Below are 19,689 nucleotides of genomic sequence, written 5' to 3'. Positions count from 1 at the left end.
ATAATAAAGTGTATTATAGTTTAAATATGAATACAAAAAAGTTTTAGAAAGTTAGTACGGTAAAGTTAAAGGACAAGGTGAAATTTTACGACACTTGGTAATATTTTTCAACAAATCTGTTGTTAAAACTTTCGGTACTTGCTAAAATCGGAAACAAACATTATCATATCAATTATTCGTAATATTGCAATGTACCAATGTTTTATGTTTATTAATCTATTCACAAACAAGACAGATATTAATCTATTCACAAACAAGACAGATATTAATCTATTCACAAACAAGACAGATATTAATCTATTCACAAACAAGACAGATATTAATCTATTCACAAACAAGACAGATATTAATCTATTCACAAACAAGACAGATATTAATCTATTCACAAACAAGACAGATACAGTGTCTCTCAACCAAAAATCCTAAATGCAATGAACAGTTGAAAACCATTAAATTGTAGAATATATTTCGCAAAAGTTTAATTCGGATTTCTGTGTAGTTGCATTTGTTACAGCTGATATATCTTGACCAAATTTAAAGAAAAGCTAAGACGACGAGAATCCAGTAGTTTTCTGGGTCTCATTGTATGCATCCGGCCATGTCATTTAACTAGATTTGTATTTGGAGGGGGGTGATTCTAAAATACTTAAGCACTGAACAATGAACATTCAACATGGGTATATGTTTTGTAAGACCCCCCCCCCAGGCCCGGATTTAGAAGATATTGGGAAGAAAAAAAGAATTCGAGGTTTTTCCTCCTCTTGATACTTATTGCTTTTACACCTAAAAGATATTTATTTTCCCTACTCCTACTGATCAAACCACAAAATGTAGAGATGGCAGATTTGACTAAGTCTTAATTCAACGTTCGAAAAGATGCAGTAGTTTTAGTCTCCCTTATCTAACTACATAACTTATCAGCATTTAAAAAATTATCTTTAATGCAAAAAATTGTAAGGTCTTTTTTAAAAAATATTTAGAGTCTGCATTAAAAATATCTATTGACTAAAAAACGTAACAAAGAAACATTTTCTCAAAGAAACTGGATGACGTAAAGCTTATTTAAACTTGTACATATTTTTATACGCAGAATCTGGCAAAAATTCTCCTTTCCGAGAACTTTGCTGAAATTTCTTCATGTACAGGTTCATTTGCTCGCCACTCATCTTAGCTCGAGATCCTGAAGTAAACAGTTTACAAATTGGGCTTTTAAATATCATAGTCTTAGCTGCTTCAGGGGCGGAGTTTTACAAACCAAACTTGGAGCCAAAACCTGACAAAAGTACTAAATTGCGATTTAAATCGTTTTTCTCTCGAGTAAACCCCATTCTTTTTATTAGAGAATTATAAATTTTTATTAAACTTTCTATTTCCGTTACAGTGCTAAGGATCCATTTAATTTTGATGCGGATCCGCATCCTGAATCCACGCTGGAAAAAAAATGGATTTTTTTTAACAATAAAAATAATTTTAAAAATAATTTTCAAATTTCAAATTTTCAAATTATAACTTTAACTAGGGAATATTTCTATATGTTATCTAAATTAAATCTCCTCTTTGGAGTCATTTGAGTGAGAAGTCCCTAAAAAATCGGTTCAGACGTTAGACATTTGCTTAAGTGGATACGAATAAAAAGACCCCGAAATTTAAAACAAAATACAGAAACTCGCGGAAAACATTTTCCTACATTTCTCTCTACTAAGTTCCATACAATTTCTTTAAAATTAGTTCCTCTTTATCTCTTTAAACATTCAAAAATAGAAAGTGTTTAAACACAGATGACCGAAACAATTAAAACACAGAAAAACATTTGAAGAGAGAACAGAAAACATGGCGAGAGGCTTTGAAAAAAGACTAAAATCGAGCGTTTAAGCATAAGACAAATACATAGAGAATTTAAAGACAGACGAACATGGACCGTTTACACTTAAGACAAAAACATAGAGAATTTATACACAGACAAAACATGGAGCGTTTAAGCTAAGACAAAACATAGAGAATTTAAGCCCAGACAAACATGGACCGTTTAAACTTAGACAAAAACATAGAGAATTTAAACACAGACGAACATGGACCGTTTACACTTAAGACAAAAACAGAGAATTTATACACAGACAAAACATGGAGCGTTTAAGCTAAGACAAAACATAGAGAATTTAAGCCCAGACAAACATGGACCGTTTAAATTTAGACAAAAACATAGAGAATTTAAACACAGACGAACATGGACAATTTAAACTTAAGACAAAAACATAGAGAATTTATACACAGACAAAACATGGAGCGTTTAAACATAAGACAAAAACATAGAAAATTTATACACAGACAAAACGTGGAGCGTTTAAACATAAGACAAAAACATAGAGAATTTAAAAACAAACGAACATGGAGCGTTTAAACATAAGACAAAAAAATAGAGAATTTATACACAGAAAAACGTGGAGAACGCAGACAAACATAAAGAAATAAACACACACAAACATTGAGAGTTTCAACTTTTAACACAGACAAAACATCTATGAAAATTTAAACACAGACGCAAATGGAACATTTAAACAAAAACAAGAGATTGAGAATTTAACCACAGAAAAAGAAAGAGAGATAATATAGAAAAATACTACAGAAAACATCTGAGTACAAAAACTAAATTAGTTAAAAACAAAGACAAACAAAGAAAAATATTACAGAAAAATCAAAACGAGTTTAATTCAACAAAGAGACACTTAAAAGTTTAATTGTAGGAATTTAACCACAGACCAACATAGAGAGAGATTAAACACAGACAAACATTTAAAGAGATAAATACTGACAATAGAGCGAATTTAAAAACAAAAAATAGAGACAAAGACAAAAAAGAGAATTAAAAAACACATACAAACTTAATGAGTGTTTAACAGAGACAAAAAGTTTAAACACAGACAAACAAAGAAAGTTAAAACATAGAATAGTTTAAACACAGAAAACATAGAAAAGTTGAACACAGACAAACATAGAAAGGTTAAACACAGACAAACATAGATTGGTTACACACAGACAAACATAGAAAGTTAAAACAGAGAACATTGAAAGGTTAAACACAGACAAACATAGAAAGTTAAAACAGAGAAACTTTAAGAGAGTTTAAGGACAGATAAACATAGAAAGTTAAAACACAGAAAACATAGAAAGATTAAACGTAGACAAACTTTAAGAGAGTTTAAGGACAGACAAACATACATAGTTTAAACACATACAAACATTGACAAATACAAAAACAAAAACAAAACAGAATTTGCCACATGGATTTTAAAAACAGACAAACGCAAACAGATTTTATCCACAGACAAACATGGATAAAGGTTAAACACACACAATAGAATACCTGTCGGAAGAGTTCCAGATTTCTTTATTTCATTGAGAACACCTTGCTGATCCTTGAAGTTCTTAAAGCAAGCATTGAAGGATGTTAGTTCCTAAATAGCTTTAATTAATTAGCTTTATTATTAATTAAGTTTCATGAATAGCTTTTTTATAATGAAGTATAATGAAGTAAGTCCAATTTTAATTTTAATTGGAATTGAGTAGCATTGAAGGCTGTAATTTTCGAAATAGCTTTGATTAATTAGATTTTATTATTTATTAAGTTTTCATTAATAGCTTTTTTATAATGAAGCAAGTCCAATTTTAATTTTTATTGGAATTGAGTTCATTTTGCATGATTATCCGAAATCTAAACATCATTATGTCTCTAGATGAAATACGGTATCAAAGATTATCATTTGTTTTCAAGTTTGTTGGAACTCTTTGCTGAAAGATGCAAATGTTCATGATATTAATCCATCAAATCAAAAAAATCAATCAAATATTAGACTATCAATCAATCAAATAACAAATCTATCAATCAACTAATTAATCAATTAATTAATGAGACGATCTATCAACCAGTCACCCAACCTGAAACCACATAATTATTAACCAATAAAGAAATTTATGTGTCAACAAAATAACGCTTGAATGAATAAATAAATGACATAACAATCGACCCAATAAACCATCATAACAATCAACCAATCGAACAAAACAATCGACGCAATAAACCATCATAACAATCAACCAATCGAAGAAAAGAATCGACTCAATAAACCATCATAACAATCAACCAATCGAACAAAACAATCGACCCAATAAAACATCATAACAATCCACCAATTGAACACTTTTTTAACATCAAATTATCAACTTATATTTTTCCCAATTAACTGAACGGCAAACCAATGAACTTGTTGTCTCATTAACTATACTCTCAATCAATCAATCAATCAATCAATCAATCAATCAATCAGTATATATTGAGGAAGAAAACCACTTCAGTCAGTCAGTCAGTCAGTCAGTCAGTCAGTCAGTCAGTCAGTCAGTCAGTCAGTCAGTCAGTCAGTCAGTCAGTCAGTCAGTCAGTCACTCACTTAATCAAACTTTTAGAGACACCATATCTATGACTTCTAAATCTAAGTCAAATGACACCAAAACTAATATTAATTACCTTTCCACACATTGACTGATTCTGATCGTATTTACTCATGCAGGAGATAACTAAATAAATTATTTAATAAGAACTTCTAAATTTTCTTGAATTTGATTCTTTGTGTTTTTATTTTTAAAGATTAAATTGTATCAACAAATGTAGGTTTATTAGTCTAAAAAACAGAAAAAAAGTTTAGGTGAGAAACAACAGAAATTCGAAAAAGGAAACCAGGAAAAAATTTACATTTTTTTTTGAGGACAATTATTAGTTATGATCTAGTACGTGTATCATACAAAATTACGACGTTTATCTGAATATTGACAAAAATCAAAATATTTCCGATTTTCCTTGTTAGGAGCACAATGTTTACCTTCCATCATCTCCTCAAAACATGCTTTTTTACGATCCTAAAACATAGCATTGTTATAAACCTGAGCTGAAATCCTTAATCCCGATCGGGTAATTAATCTGGAGATTAATAACAATGTGGAGAAAAAGCTTCATTTAATCTCGAGATTAAGAAAAAGAAGAGATTAATGCTTTATCATCTCTGCTTATTCATTAGTCTTAAGATTTTTTTCTAGAGATGCGATCCTAAACTTTTGAAAACCCGGTTTTTAATTTTTCCGCATTTGTGGTGTAACATCAATTGGACCAAGGATCGATTGACCGAACGTAAGTTTTGAATAAATGTTTATTAAGACTAACGTTCAATAGGACTAAAGTCCTCGAATGTGATAAATTATGTTTTTTAATAAGTTCATATTAACATCGTTAAATTTATATTTGTTTAAATGCTGTAAAAGCTGGCTTGTGAACAGCTGACTAAAGTTCAATCGGATATTAATTAGTCCAATCGATATAGCTTCGTATCTTTAATTTGTCATCAAACGTAACTTTAAACGTTTATTACCAAAAAGAGAGGATTCAGAAGAAAATCAAGTGTTCACCTTCCAACACGAGGACGGCATTTACTATTTTTAAATCCACCAAACCAAATTAAAAAAGAAAATCCTCGAATATTTTAGTTTTTTCTATAGTATCATGAAAAATAGCGGCTTAAAAACAGTTAAACTCTAACATTATTTCTAGAAAACGGGCGTAAAGTGCTCGGAAAAACTATTTACAAAATCAGTTTAAAAGTAAGAAAAATCATACATGTACCTTACTAGACTTTAAACTGACATTATTTTTAAGTGCAAGAGGCGTTCTCTCAATGTAGGGGACTTGATGGTCCTGAAAAAAAAGTATAATTAATTCCAATAAAAAGAAATTATGGCTTATACATTGAAATATTTGTACCTGGATATTTTTCCTCCCAAACCCTGGCCTGCCATGGATATCATCAGCTCTCTATGCAAAGAAAATATCCTGAGGCCGAATTTAAAGAATCTCAGCCGCTACTTTTTAAGCCACAACTCAAATATGGTTAGTTCCACTTAAAATTGTATTCAATTTTTCAAGATTTAATCCAGCGCTCAATTGAAACCGAGTTTTGGCAGATTTAAGCCGCGGCTTAAATTCATTAAATTCGGACACTGTTCAGATCAGTGAATATTAAATAGCCCCTCCTTAAATACCATTTAATCCTCCAACAGAAGACATTTTTGAGAAGGTTTAACTTTTTTTCTTATTTTTTTTCACTGCATTTGAAGAAATTTGGGGAAATTCTCCAAGCCATTATACGGGTGGGAGAAATCGCATTCAACGATTAAATTTTTATTTTTAAACCCCTTATTAATCTTATTGTGTCACATGGTTTATTTTCTTATTCATACAATTCTTCTATTTTTAGTATCTAGCATAAAATGTTAATTAATTTAATGTTAGGATGTCGTAGTTCCATTGAATTATATCTTCGTATCCTGTTCATTGTAAACCCTTTTTTAATTCATTTTCTTTGCTTTTTGTTTCCCTTTCAACAGTTGATTTCAATCTTTTTTACTTCCGTTCTAGAAGCAGTGCTTATGATCCTTTAATTTTGATGCGGATCCGGATCATGGATCCGAACTTGAAAAAATGGATCCGGATCCAGATTCAAATAATGAATATTTCTTTAGGTTTTGCCTACTTGTTAAACAATTGTAGAAATAAAAAAATGAATTCTTTTCTTTCTTTTCGCTAAAACTTGATAAGCCATTTATTAGGAAATTTTTGCTAATCTATCTCTTTACTCAACAGTTCAGATTAAGGCTTTGACAAAGTGCAATCATTTTTTTTTTTGCAGTATTTGGTTGATGTTTTGCTCCTTGGATCCGGAGCCAGTAAACCAACGGATCCCGATCCTAAGCGCTGCCTAGAAAAATATTGAACCCGGGATCTTACCCTGAAAAGAGTTGGAGAGAGACGAGCAGCCGCAATATTTGTTAGATTCACCATCTTGAATTCAGCCTTCAGTCTCTTTATTCTTCACAAGATTATTCTACGAAAGTAATATTTCACTCAAACTACACTTATTTTGTTCAATTAGCTCATAAAATCACCGCAGTAAGTGACGACAAACCAAAGCGTTAATTCTCTATATTAACGTAATCCCAATCCCCCGTTATTATACCGAAAATTTTTAATCCTAAATTTTAACTAAAGGAAAATAAGTGTTAATTGTTAAGAGGAGAAAAGCAAAATTAAAAAATAAAACTTATTTTTTTCTTATGCGAAATTTGATGTTACGAGAAGCTTGAGGATTAGTAGTATCTGAAATCAAAAATCTACCACTGGATTCAGGAAAATCCGCAAAAAAAGTTTTAAAATGTACAGAGCCGGTGTCATGCATGGAGCCGTCCGCATATGACATTTTCCTATCATTATTAATGATTAATGAATCCAAGAGGGATTAATCTTTTTTGCCTTTACCCCCTTTAAAATACATTAATGAACTAAAAGCGTATTTAATATATGTATTGACTCCTAATAATTTTCAATGTTACAATAGTCCTTTTTAAGTCAAAATGGTTAAAACTTTAGGGGGAGTCCGCCCCATGCAAGACACCTGTAACAGAATGAAGAGATCTTCCAGCTGATAAGGTAGTTATCAAACAGCAAATTTTAAGACAAAAGCTTCATGAATGATACAGTACAATACTTGCAAATAGATATGTATTCTTAAGAGAAGTTAAAAATAATAATTAACTCCCAAATTTTCCTAATTTGTCGCCATTAACATAATGAAGTATAAATTTATTTATACTATAGTTGCTTCTATTTTAAACATGAATACAAAATTTGAATTCCTAGCGGCGCATATCTGACAATTTGGCAGGCGGACATCATCCAATACTACAGGGATAAAATTAGATCATTTAAATATTGAAATATTTGACAGAAGGAACAGAAGAATATGTCTACTAGTCAAATTTTCCCAACCTATGGAACGTGAGCTGAAAACTAAATATTAAAGGGACTGTGCAGATTTTTAAGCACATGGACAGTGATTTTATTAACTATGGGATTTATAAACCTCTGAAAGTACGTTGTGAGAACCAAGTATTAAAAAAAGAATTCGCAACAAAGAACAACTTTAAATAATTGTCTTTCAATTATTTTAACAAATCTATGTACGGGTTTTCCCAACTTTTATTTTAACTTTTAGTTCAAACAAGTTCTTTTAGATGTTTTTCATGAAAAAATGAGCGACTTAAAAATTCACAACTTTGTTTGCATCCCTGTAAATTATCATTTAAATAGTAGACAAAATTGGCTGAAATTTGTTGAGGATAATATNTTACATAGGATAAAAAATTCGATTTTCTTTTTTGAATCAAATTCGTTTTCAAAATCGAAATGTTTTCAGGTTTTCAAAATTTAACTGAGATTTTCTTGGTTCAACTGTTTTCCTCTATTTGACCCTCTCTGGAAAAATTTTCAACGAGAGTATACAGGGTGTCCACATCAAATTAGACCGCGTCAATGGGTCTAAATTACGATTTGAGGACAAATCGGAAAATTTAAGAAAAATGAATAATTTTGAAAAATTTAATAAGGCTAAGAGAAGTTTTTTTTTGCAGAAAATACAAGATTTGTTTAGCATTATGTGCGTACTTTGGCGCTAAGGATTAAAGATAATTTAATATCATATGGAGCGCTCTGTACGTCAACTAAAATTAACCAAATACAAAATAGTCGAAAAGATTTGACAATTGGGTTTCCTTTTTATGGAGAGCAAGGTCGATTAAAGTGACGAAAGTTTCAAAATATTTAGTTTACCCCCTTCAACGCAATTTCTTTTACATGGTCAAGTTAGAGTTCTATTCTGTATTTAGAAATAGCTACTAGCTTAAACCCTATCTTAACCTGTGGTCGAATTTAAAGAATTTAAGTAGCGGCTTTAATCTGCCAAAACCCGGTTTGAATTGAGCGCCGGCTTAAATCTTGAAACATTTGATACAATTTTAAGTGAAAAGAGTGAATCCAACCATAATTAAGCCGCGGCTCAAATCCTTAAAATTCGGCCTCTGGAAACTTATTTTAAATATCCTCGATTTCAAACTTTCTTACCAAGTTAAGCACATTTTAAATTTGACCAAGTTCTAATAAAAATTGAGATTAATCAATCGAAAGGGTTCTGGGTTCATGAGTTGTGATCAAACAGCCTTGCAATAATCAAGATAGTACAATAATGCAACCGTGTTAGTATTATAGCTGCAGCTAGCATTGTGAATTTCTTGAATCAAGACGAAATATACACTTTCCTATAATTAGATTCAGATGCTACAGCATTCTCTTCTGAAATGAGGAAAATGAAAATTAAGTGAAATTTAATCGTTTAATATGTTTCTAGACACGTAATTACAAATATATACAGAAATTAGCAGCATACAAATACACCGTCACATTTTAACTAAATAATTCGAGAGATTACAAAATGCTTAAAACCGTCTTCCTCTCTTGGCTCCAGGTCCCTCGTTCATACCGCCGTCAAACTGTCGGCGGGGGTTACCTCCCATGGGCATACCTCCGCCTCGTCCGCCGCCCATACCGCCTCGTCCTCCCATGTCCATACCGCCACGCCCACCTCGGGACATTGCAAAATCTTCCTCGTCCCGCCCTAATCAGAACAACAATCAAGCAGGAACTAAGTTTAAAAATTCTAATTGGTTTTGATAATCTTTAACATATTTCTCTAAAAATAATTCCTCTCTTTTGAACATAAATTTTCCCCAGAATTCATATATAATTCCTCGGAGCTGAGTTGAGAACGATATTGAATTTTTATAAGAAGTATCAAAAAGAACGAAAAAATTCCTTTTGATGCCCAATTTTTCATTTTTTTTTCCAAATTATAAGTAGCATTCAATTCTAAAAAATATACACAATTTTCATGAAAAAAGAAATAGAAAATATATTGTTATAATATACCGTACCTCTACTATTTCTGAATCCTTCATTGAATCCTCCCATTCCGCCTCGGCCTCCTCCCATACCTCCTCTTCCTCCTCCCATACCACCGCCCATGCCTCCACCCATACCGCCGCCCATGCCTCCTCCCATTCCTCCACCCATACCTCCCATGCCACCACCCATACCTCCCATGCCACCGCCCATACCGCCTCCCATTCCACGTCGTACGTCAGGACCATCGAGCATTTGGTTCATTTCTTGAGCCTAATTAATAGAATACAAAAATGAAAGGTTCAATGAGGATCTCTTTTTTAAGAGAATCTCTTTTTTTTAAGAGAATCTCTTAAGAGAATCTATTATTTTAAGAGAATGTTTTTTTAAGAGAATCTCTTTTTTTCAGAGTATCTCTTTTATTAGGAGAATCTTTTTTAAGAGAATTTCTTTTTAAAAGGATCTCTTTTTTAAAAAGGATCTTTTTAAAAGGATCTTTTTTAAAAGGATCTCTTTTTTGAAAGGATCTCTTTTTTAACAGGATCTCTTTTTTAAGATGATCTCATTTTTAAGAGGATCTTTTTTTTAGATGAGCTCTGGATTACGGGAAAAGCAGGGGTGCAACCATTTGAGGAATTTTTAAGATATGAAAATTATTTTTTCTGTCAGTACAATAAAAAGGGAAGAAAACTTTTAGGTTTAAATCAAATTATTTGAAGTGTATAAGGTTACCTGCATGAAGAGATTGTTCTCCTCCTGTCTTCTCTTCATAGAATCATCCTGTCTCTGCATCCTGTCAATCATCATCTTCTCCTCCTCAGCTCTTCTCTGCTGCTCCATACTCAACATACGTCCCATCTCCTGCAGATATGCAGAGTTTAAATAAACATAACAAAGGTATATGGTTTCATATACTACTAAATGAAGTGCCCGGCACTGCCCGTGGAATTAACAAAAATTAATTTACGAAGAAAAAATTAATTGAAACATATTAGATTTATATTTTTTTTTGATAATTTGTTACTCTCATGGGTTCCCTCAAAAAATATCAGCCAATTAGGTCCAGCTGTTTGGCCAGCTATAACTAACATATATATATATACAATTATATATACATATATATTATATATATATATGTATACACAAATATATACATATTCGCGAAGAGCTAGCTTTGTTAAATAGATGTCTTAAAAACAAACGGAGTTAACAAGGATACATCCTCTCATCCAATTTTTTTAAATTCATTACTCAATCTCAATGTAAAGACCATTCATTTTCAAAAGCAGATGTTTTCAGTTTACTACTTTCAACCGGGAACTAGAGATGGCTCTTTAATAGATATAAAAACTAACCATCTCTTTCTGTTCCCACATACTCTTTGTTCTCTCCCTCTCCTGTTCTCTCTGCTGTAGTTGCTGTCGGAGGGTTTCTGTCTCATGTTCGTACCTATCATGAAAAAAGATTTTCTTCAGGCATTTCGACATTTTAACGTTAGTTATTCATTTCTCAAATTTTTAAATCATACAAAATTAACAAACTCGCGATGCTTAACAATGATGTAACATAAAGCCGGTCCTCCAACCTCCCCCATCCCCTTCATCATTGTAGAAAATACCTAGCATACTCCATCTGTGCAATAAGTTTATCTTCCTCTAATTTCATCTCACGATCCAAAGCTTCCAGCTTCTAAAATAGAAATATTTCTTTGAACAAACTAATCTTACTAAACAATAAACAAGTGAATAGTAAAAAGAATTAGATCTAGGTAAGGCACAGTCTGTGGCCGAGAGGACTAGTGTAATTTATAAAATTTTACCTCTGAGGACCTTAATGTCTGTGCTGACGATTAATTATTCAATGATTTAGAGGAGAAATTTACCTGTTTCTTCATTTCATAAAGCTGTTTCCATTTCTCTCCGTATTCACATTCAAAAGTTCCTGGGTCAGCGAACCTAGGTCCGACCTGAATAATTTATAGATTAATCACAATATTCTGGGAACTAGGGCAGAATAAACCTAGAACAGATTGAAGATTCTACAAAGTGAAAACAAATAATATATTGATGAGATTACAATGAAAGAGTGATATTTGCTACGGTAAGCATTACATAATATCTCTTCGCTGTATTAATCTTAAAAAAACTCTGAATAATTTTTTTCATTGGGATAATTTTTTTTGTATCAATCATGCCCCTCAAATCTTTCCAATATATAATGAGCCCCCCCCCCCCCCTCCAATAAGTAAACATAATCATATCTCTACAAATGTAAAACCTTCAATTTGTTCAGGTTAAGATTGAGAATGATGTAATCTTAAAATGTCAATTTTTTAACTCAGAAAATCGAGATACTTCTTGATCAATTTAAATGTGAAATTACGAATTTTCTTTGACATTGTGAGAATACATTTAATGAAGACTTATAGATATTCGCGTGCGCGGGAATAGTTTTGAACGGTTGGCTCTATATAGTGCTGTTCTACGCTTATGTCAAGTTCCTTAGGACAGAGGGCGGAGTTTGAAGTATTTACTATTTAGAATTTACATATTTTTCAAATGATTTATGGGATTTATATTAGGGGCATCAATTTTAAGTTTAAGATTTAAGATAGATTGACTAGATATATTAATCCTGAGATATGTGTTTTATTTTCTTCACAGCTCCGTGAGCCAGGTACTTCCTCATTATTGTTCTATGCTCTTTGAGCCAGGTTCTATGCTATTAGAGCCAGGGTCTATGCTCTTTGAGTCAGGATCTATGCTCTTTGAGCCAGGGTCTATGCTCTTTGAGCCAGGTTATATGCTATTACAGCCAGGGTCTTTGCTCATAAAGCCGGATCATAACTTAATAAGTCGAAATCTAACCTCTATGATCGAGCCGGATTCTAAGAAGATGCAATTTGATTCCGACTTTTTCTTCTTCACTGATTAGATTAAGTAATAATTTTTTATAGGAATTTTTTTTCAACAAGACAATTTTCGACCAGAACTAAGTGTGTACATCTAAATATTTACATATTTATGTTAAGTTTCAGAATAAAGGTTTGTTACACAATATATTTGGATTAAAGGTAGATGGTTGGGAATTAAGGATAATGGTAGTTTGATGATTAAGAGTATTGTACTAGGAAATTAACATTAAGGAGTATAAAAATTTAATTATAAAGTTGTTGGAGCTTTGTTGAGTTATAACTACAATTTACACGGGATGCATTTAATAATTTTTGAGTAGTTACAATGATAAAGGGGAGGGAGGGGGGGCTAGAAAAGTGAAAGGGTATGGAAAAAACCTAGTATGTCAATTATATCGGTTTATAAAGTATGCATGTGTTTCTATCGTCACAAATTGACTGGTTTAAATTACAATTTACAAATGTTACATTTTAAAGAAAACTTGCATAATTAGATTTAATACGTCATGTGTAAATGATAACATATATTCAAGATGGAAGATGTTAATATACAAATGCAAATAATCTAAAGTAAACATCCCCCCCTCCCCCCAATTTAGAATTTCACACAATACACACCATCAATAACACACACTTCACATAAACAAATACATTACTTCACATTCACACTGGTTTTACAGTTTGCAACTTATTCTTCACAATCAACAAAGTTTTTGTATAGAGTTGTTAATCGTTATTGAAAACGTTCGTTTCGATTTCGGAAAAAAACGATTGCTTTTAAAAACGACCCACTCGTTTTGAACATTAAGAAAAAAGTTGACGATCGTTTTTGAAAACGCGATTTATAAAAACGATTTGCGTCCGTTTTTACGATTGTTTTTAAAAAATCGATCGCTTTTGAAAAAACAAAGTTTTTGAAAAAACAAAATATTGATACTTGGGGGTAAAGCCCTGTTCTATTTATAAAGTTGCCTTGTTTGTCCAAATGTAACCAATAAAAATGTTTACCGGACGGGCACTTGTTCCTTCCAAGTTGCGGCCCTGCAATGGTTTTTTGCACAACTTATGATTATAGACCAACTTACTGAACATTTTTTATTTAAAACCTATTAGTAAACATGACTAAGAAGAAACACGAAGCGCTCCAAGTTATAAATATTGTCATACTTGTACCAAATGATCTCTTCCTTTCAATTACACAGTTTATGGTTTAATCAATATATCTGTCTAGTCATATTAACAATCTGATCAATCTTCTATACAGGGTTTAGATTAGATATCTAATAAGGATGTGTATATATATTCACATTATGTATATCTAAATGAGAAAAACACAGAAATATAGGGTTTTGTTACACTAGAGTAGAACTTTTGCACTTTAAAGAATCGAGCACTAACCAGTTCAGGTTATCAATAGCTTGCGCAGTCTTCATTATACAGAGGGTTCAATAACCACTAGGATTAATGGAACCTCTGTATTGGAGTGAAGAGTTAAATTAAGATAGTTTATTCATTAGAATAGATTTCGAAATATTAATTGTAGGTTCATCTTTATAAAGTAAACTAGATGTTTATACACCAAATAAACAATATTTTTAAGGCCTAGGTTTAATGGAACGTATTAACGATTCACACTCCCTCTACCTACTCCCCCCCCCCTTCTTCATAACGGTCCAATTCTACATTCCCACAATTTTCAGTTATCCCAGTAATTTTAGATTTCCATAATAAAAAATTAAGGTGGTAGGGTTGAAATATTCATATCCATATCTATTAAAAACGTTTTATTTGCTATTATTTGGAGTTAAACTTTCACTAGGCCTTAAAAAAATCATTTAATTCCGAAAAAATCATTCAGATATTGGAAACAATGGTCGTCGATTATTTTTCGACGCATTCGTAAAAAGTAAATATTTCATAATAGTTTTGATTCTGTTTTTTTTAAATAATACTTCGCTGACGCTGAATTTTCGAAAATTTCTGGATAATATGAAAATGTCGTCTTCATTATCAAAGATCCGAAACAGGAATAAATATTTTCAAAAGTAACTCAGATCATAAAAATTAAAAAATATTATGAAATATCAACTATATACGAATGCGTCGAAAAATAATCGATGATTATTGGTTGTAAGATCTGAATGTTTTTTAGGAATTAAATTGATCTTTTACGATCCGAGTTAAATGTTTCAACTTTCTAAATTTGTATGGACTCGTACGTTCTTTGGTTTGAGTAGTTAAACAATTTTCTTCTTATAGACACTACAGATAGAAAGTAAGATTGGCAGTGATCAAAAGCGCTAATTTTTTGGCGTAAGCCTATACCCTTTCATTTTTCTTGAACACTCCCTTTAATATACAGTTCATTAAGTAACTTTAGTAGAAGTAAAAAAATTAAAAATTTATGTTTGGAGTTACTAATTGTAATATAATCGTTATGTTAGCTACTGTTTAGGGGAGTGCTGGATTCTCAAAGGTACCCTTAAAACCTTTATCAGATACAGAACGAATAATACATCTTTCACATTAATGTTTAGATAACGGTTTTACTTGTCAAGGTAACGTTGTGAGTCGGGCATACCCCTTCTTTTTTCTTTTTAATGGAAGTTACTTGGAAGTACACAGGACAACTGACCTTGAAGAACTTGTTTATAAGTTCTTTTTACGTGTTCCTAGACTGTCCACATAAGTGGGAATTTCAAAGAAACAAATGCATTGAAAATTTCAGGATTATGTTTATAACCAGGACAAAAATTGATAGAATTTGGATGGTGTTTATTAAAGGGAAAAAAAGTTTTAGGATTATGATTATAAACAGGACAAAAATGGATGTACAGTTTTAGGATTTGATTATAAACAGGACATAAATGACTAGAAAGTTTTGGATGATGTTATAACAGGACAAAATTTAGGAAGTTTTAGGATGATGTATACAAACAGGACAAAAATGGATGGTAATTTTTTGGATAATGTTTTCAACAGGACAAAAATAAGTTTTAGGGCGATGTTTATAAACAGGAAAAAACGAATAAAAAGTTTAGGATGATGTTTAACAGGACAAAAAAGGATGAAGCTTGAAAATAATATTTTTTTTGTGTAATACTTAGTCTAAATTACATGAACAAAGGAAATTTCTGTAAAATATTTCCAACAACCCAACCTTTGGTATTTATTAGATATTCGATATTTCGCAAACCAACATTATTCGATCAGTGGAATAGGTTTCTCCTAAACATTTATTCATTCCACCTTAAAATTCAGTTAACAAAATAATCTAATTAACTCTCTTCTTAATACCTAGTGGAGGTTCTTGTGGTAAATAATTTGTTCCATACCAAATGAGATTTTTTCTTAGTGCAAAAATGATAAAGATGGAACGTTTTGAAACAAATAAACTTATGGTATTAGGGTAATATCCGTAAATTTTGGTAGCAGATATGAAATGAAAATATCCACCTATATTCTGAATAACTCAAAATAATTTTAAAGTCTTCATCAAAAACCCCGGTAGATGAAAAACATAAAAAATTATCCACAAGCTCTGCATCAGAAACCTACGAAAAATCTAAAAAAACTAAATATTTATGAGTTTGTTACAGGAAAGGTAAGTTTTAATATTTATTATTATTTTGTACGCATCAAATTAAATAGTTGAGATAATTATATGAAATGGAATCTGTTGATAAATGATTTAAATAATGTATATATATTTCTACCGGATATTTTTTAAAACAAAGCTAGTTTAGTTATTTTGGGGAAAACAATTTGACAAGGGTTTAAAAGGAATTAATTCTAGTGATAATAGATGTTCAGTGTTTGTGTTGCATTTGCATAGGAACTAGATCTAAATGAAGGAGTAAAATAGAATAAAAAATTAAAAATTGTCGTGATTAAGCGGCTTTCACAGAAACAGTTGATTTGGAAAAGTAATTTAAGGCAAACTTTCAATGAAACATGTTAAAAATAATGCAAATTTTTCCCTCTTTTTGTATTTTTTGGTAACAGTAATCAACTTGAAAACGGGACAATTTTATTTACTTAATCCGTAAATTTAAATGTTCCAGCTTTATTTATATTATATCTATTAGTATTTAAAGATTATGTTCTAACTCTAATATTGTATTATCATTTACCAATCATTCCTAAAAACCTAAAACATAACTTGTTAATTATGTCATGTAATGACGATGGGTTTTTTCCCTGGAAAATTTGTTAATAATATTCAGAGTGAAAAACTTAGTATTCATTAGATTTGGTGGTCAAAAACATTTGGCGAATAAAGACATTGCATTGGACATCATAAATTCAGGGTGTTTATTTTTTTTAATCGCACACTCCCAGGAGGGANATCTGGGGGAAATGAAAAATTGAACATAAAGAGACAAGTTTTCTTGATCATTTTAAATACTTAATAACCCAAATAAACATTATTTTCCCCTATTCAAGTGAATAAAAATTGTTGGTTGGAGAACACTAGAGAGTTTTTTTCATTTTCTGTTCTTAATACGTAATAAAACTTTAGTTTCACTTGGTGAACTGTGTATAATAATTAAGATGAAATAATCACTTTTATTTTTTATGTTTAATTGTAATAAAATAATCCTTCTAAGCAACAATAACAGAAAATCAGACTCTCTAAAACGTTTATAAATAGGTTTTAAGTTTTGTTCCCAGAAAAAAAAATTTATTTACGGCAGTTTGTTAAACTGCGTTATAAAGATATGGTTAACCATCCCTCCGTTGTAATTAAACTAGACAAGTTGAATTCTGCACAATATCTTCTATTGAACATGAGAAAAATATGTTTTCCTGACCGGGGAAGGGGTGGTTTACATAAAAAGCTTTTTATTCAGAGGCAAATCAATTCGAGAAACTCATATATGGGAAGGGGGGTGATAGTGGAAATGGGTTTCCTAGATTAAAAGAAAATTTTATTATACGAAGATATAGTCTTTTATACATACAGATTGTCAATTAGACTTGCTTTAGTCATATCTGTGATTAATTTTTTCTATTTAACTTGCGATGAGAAAATAGAGAAATAATCATTCACAAGGACAATTTAACTAGTTTAATAAAATAATTTTATAAATAGAATCTTAGAATTAGCCATATCAAAATTCAGATCAAAATATAAGAATATCGGGTCTATCCTTGAGAACGATTTTTGGACCCCTAAAAATCGTTCTCTGGGAAATTACCAATTAGTTAAATACATTTCGCGAATGCAAATTTGATAGGGGGGCAAGAGAGAGGAGGTTCAAAAATCTTCAACTAAGAAAAAACCTTTTGTTCAGAAATGTATTAAAGATTTCAATTTTATCGTTAATGATAAAATAGACGTTTTCCTACCTCCTCGTCCTCCTCTATCCTCTCCATTCTCATGACGTCCACCTCCTCTATCTCCACCGCCTCCACGACCTACCATAGGTCCTCCACGTCCTCCCATAGGACCTCCAGGTCCCCCACGTCCTCCCATAGGTCCACCACGACCTCCCATTGGTCCACCACGACCTCCCATTGGTCCACCACGACCCCCTCGGCCCATTAAAGGTTTAGGTTCCATAGCTGGCTTGGATTCAACCGCCGCCATTTTTTTGTGTTTTGTTTCTGAAAATATAAGTTTCTTAAATAAGGAAGCAACCCGAAAAAGCGCCCTTAAAGCGTTAATACCATCCCCCTGTCTCCCTCGGCAGCGGCTCTGAGGCCTCTGAGGGAAGGCTCACTCGACGGTCCCGTGCGAGGCGGTCGCGACGGGAAGCCCCGACTTAAGAAATTCGACAGTAACCGTCATCTTGTCGATGATCTGGCGCATATCCTTCAGCTCCTTGATCTCCATAGCGCGGAACTCATTTGATCGCCTGCTCTCGTTTTCGACGGCTGATCTCAGTAGCGCCACCTGCAAGAGGATGTCTTTGCAGACGTTTAGTATCTTCAAGCCGGCTAGCTCTATCCTGGCGAGCTCTGGTCTGTCCTGTTCATCCCCTCCAACAGGAGGCACAGAGGAGTAAGGATTCGTCATAGCTCGGTAGGCTTGTTAGTCGTTTCTATGAAAATATAAGTAGGTTCAAATAAAATATTGTCCTTCAATTATTTGAAATTATATTTGTATGCAAAATAACAAGTGTATCTTATAGAATTCACAACTTTAACAAGCACCGCTTGAAATTCAATGAACATGTCACAAAATGGCCGACTCGACTACAAACAGTTAGGATCTTGGGCCAGCTGGGGGAGATGGGAGAAAGTATTGAGGGTGAGGTAGGCCAGGTTTGGACCGGGCCGGACAGTACGTTTCGTTAGGATGAGCCGGACTGGCGGGGAAAAGAAGCCAGGTCGATAAGAAAGTAGAAACTTCTAAACCTTAGCCTTGGGTAGATTCAGTGCGGGCCGGGACTGTAAAGTATGTCCCAGCACGCCCTAATTTCGGCCCGAGTCTCTACCTTTCACATTGATCACGTGATTTTGTGAGAAAGTATTTTAAGTCACGTGATTTTTTCAACCAATTGTATCTTCGTATATAAATCGGAAAAATTCAAAAGTGACCGGGAATCACAGACTTCTCTCTGTTAAAGACGACATACTTTTTACTTAAAAAAAGAACATTCATTTATTTAGTAACGATGAAATTAGCAATCGCAGCAATAACACATTCCAAATCCATCAACTCCACACCAAGTTTCTCCTGAAAAATTACAAAAATATAATTTAAAAAGTTTGTGTGCGCAAATTCTTTCTACTATATTGTTTAATAACTCTGAGACAATTGTACTGTTCTATAAAGTCTATAGAGAGAATAGAGAGAAAGCACTAATAAAATTTTTTAAAAATGATTAACTCAGCCTAAATGAAAAGCTTTGAATTGGAAAAGAAATAAATATCAAAAATGTTATATATATATATATATATATCCATAGACACAGTGTTTCGTCCTATTAGGACTCAT

At 32.1% G+C, this 19,689-nt stretch overlaps 2 protein-coding genes across 3 annotated transcripts; both read right to left on the bottom strand.

The window, feature by feature from the left end:
• Nucleotides 1-982: 982 nt before the first annotated feature.
• On the bottom strand, nucleotides 983-9,266 carry LOC111701613 (uncharacterized). 2 transcript variants are annotated; one of them, XM_023472977.1, is made up of 8 exons: nucleotides 9,190-9,266; nucleotides 6,827-6,923; nucleotides 5,804-5,854; nucleotides 5,666-5,737; nucleotides 4,872-4,908; nucleotides 4,520-4,569; nucleotides 3,362-3,452; nucleotides 983-1,180 (listed from the first exon to the last, which is right to left on the bottom strand). In XM_023472977.1, exons 2-8 carry the CDS (start codon nucleotides 6,878-6,880, stop codon nucleotides 1,059-1,061), a joined length of 477 nt encoding a protein of 158 aa, XP_023328745.1. In that variant the 5' UTR covers nucleotides 6,881-6,923; nucleotides 9,190-9,266; the 3' UTR covers nucleotides 983-1,058. The 2 variants fall into 2 exon arrangements, with proteins under 2 accessions (XP_023328745.1, XP_023328746.1); XM_023472978.1 differs by having other exon boundaries at nucleotides 6,827-6,926; nucleotides 9,193-9,254.
• Nucleotides 9,250-18,777, bottom strand: LOC111701612 (protein no-on-transient A). The gene is made up of 7 exons (XM_023472976.1): nucleotides 18,096-18,777; nucleotides 11,712-11,795; nucleotides 11,448-11,518; nucleotides 11,185-11,278; nucleotides 10,562-10,690; nucleotides 9,862-10,102; nucleotides 9,250-9,545 (listed from the first exon to the last, which is right to left on the bottom strand). Exons 1-7 carry the CDS (start codon nucleotides 18,126-18,128, stop codon nucleotides 9,367-9,369), a joined length of 831 nt encoding a protein of 276 aa, XP_023328744.1. The 5' UTR covers nucleotides 18,129-18,777; the 3' UTR covers nucleotides 9,250-9,366.
• Nucleotides 18,778-19,689: the final 912 nt, after the last annotated feature.

This window comes from Eurytemora carolleeae, unplaced genomic scaffold, assembly GCF_000591075.1.
Source record: "Eurytemora carolleeae unplaced genomic scaffold, Eaff_2.0 scaffold233, whole genome shotgun sequence".
Lineage (NCBI taxonomy): Eukaryota > Metazoa > Arthropoda > Copepoda > Calanoida > Temoridae > Eurytemora > Eurytemora carolleeae.
This window is presented reverse-complemented; position numbering and strand designations above follow the sequence as displayed.

Coding starts and splice junctions, on each gene's coding strand:
- LOC111701612 (XM_023472976.1), bottom strand. CDS start 18,128: ATGAGAATGGAGAGGATAGAGGAGGACGAGGAG. Junction 11,279..11,447: donor GCACAGATGGAGTATGCTAG/GTATTTTCTACA, acceptor TTTTCATGATAG/GTACGAACATGAGACAGAAA. Junction 10,103..10,561: donor AGAACAATCTCTTCATGCAG/GTAACCTTATAC, acceptor TCTATTAATTAG/GCTCAAGAAATGAACCAAAT.
- LOC111701613 (XM_023472977.1), bottom strand. CDS start 6,880: ATGGTGAATCTAACAAATATTGCGGCTGCTCGTCTCTCTCCAACTCTT. Junction 5,855..6,826: donor TCTCTCCAACTCTTTTCAGG/GTAAGATCCCGG, acceptor TTCTTTGCATAG/AGAGCTGATGATATCCATGG. Junction 5,738..5,803: donor TTGGGAGGAAAAATATCCAG/GTACAAATATTT, acceptor CTTTTTTTTCAG/GACCATCAAGTCCCCTACAT.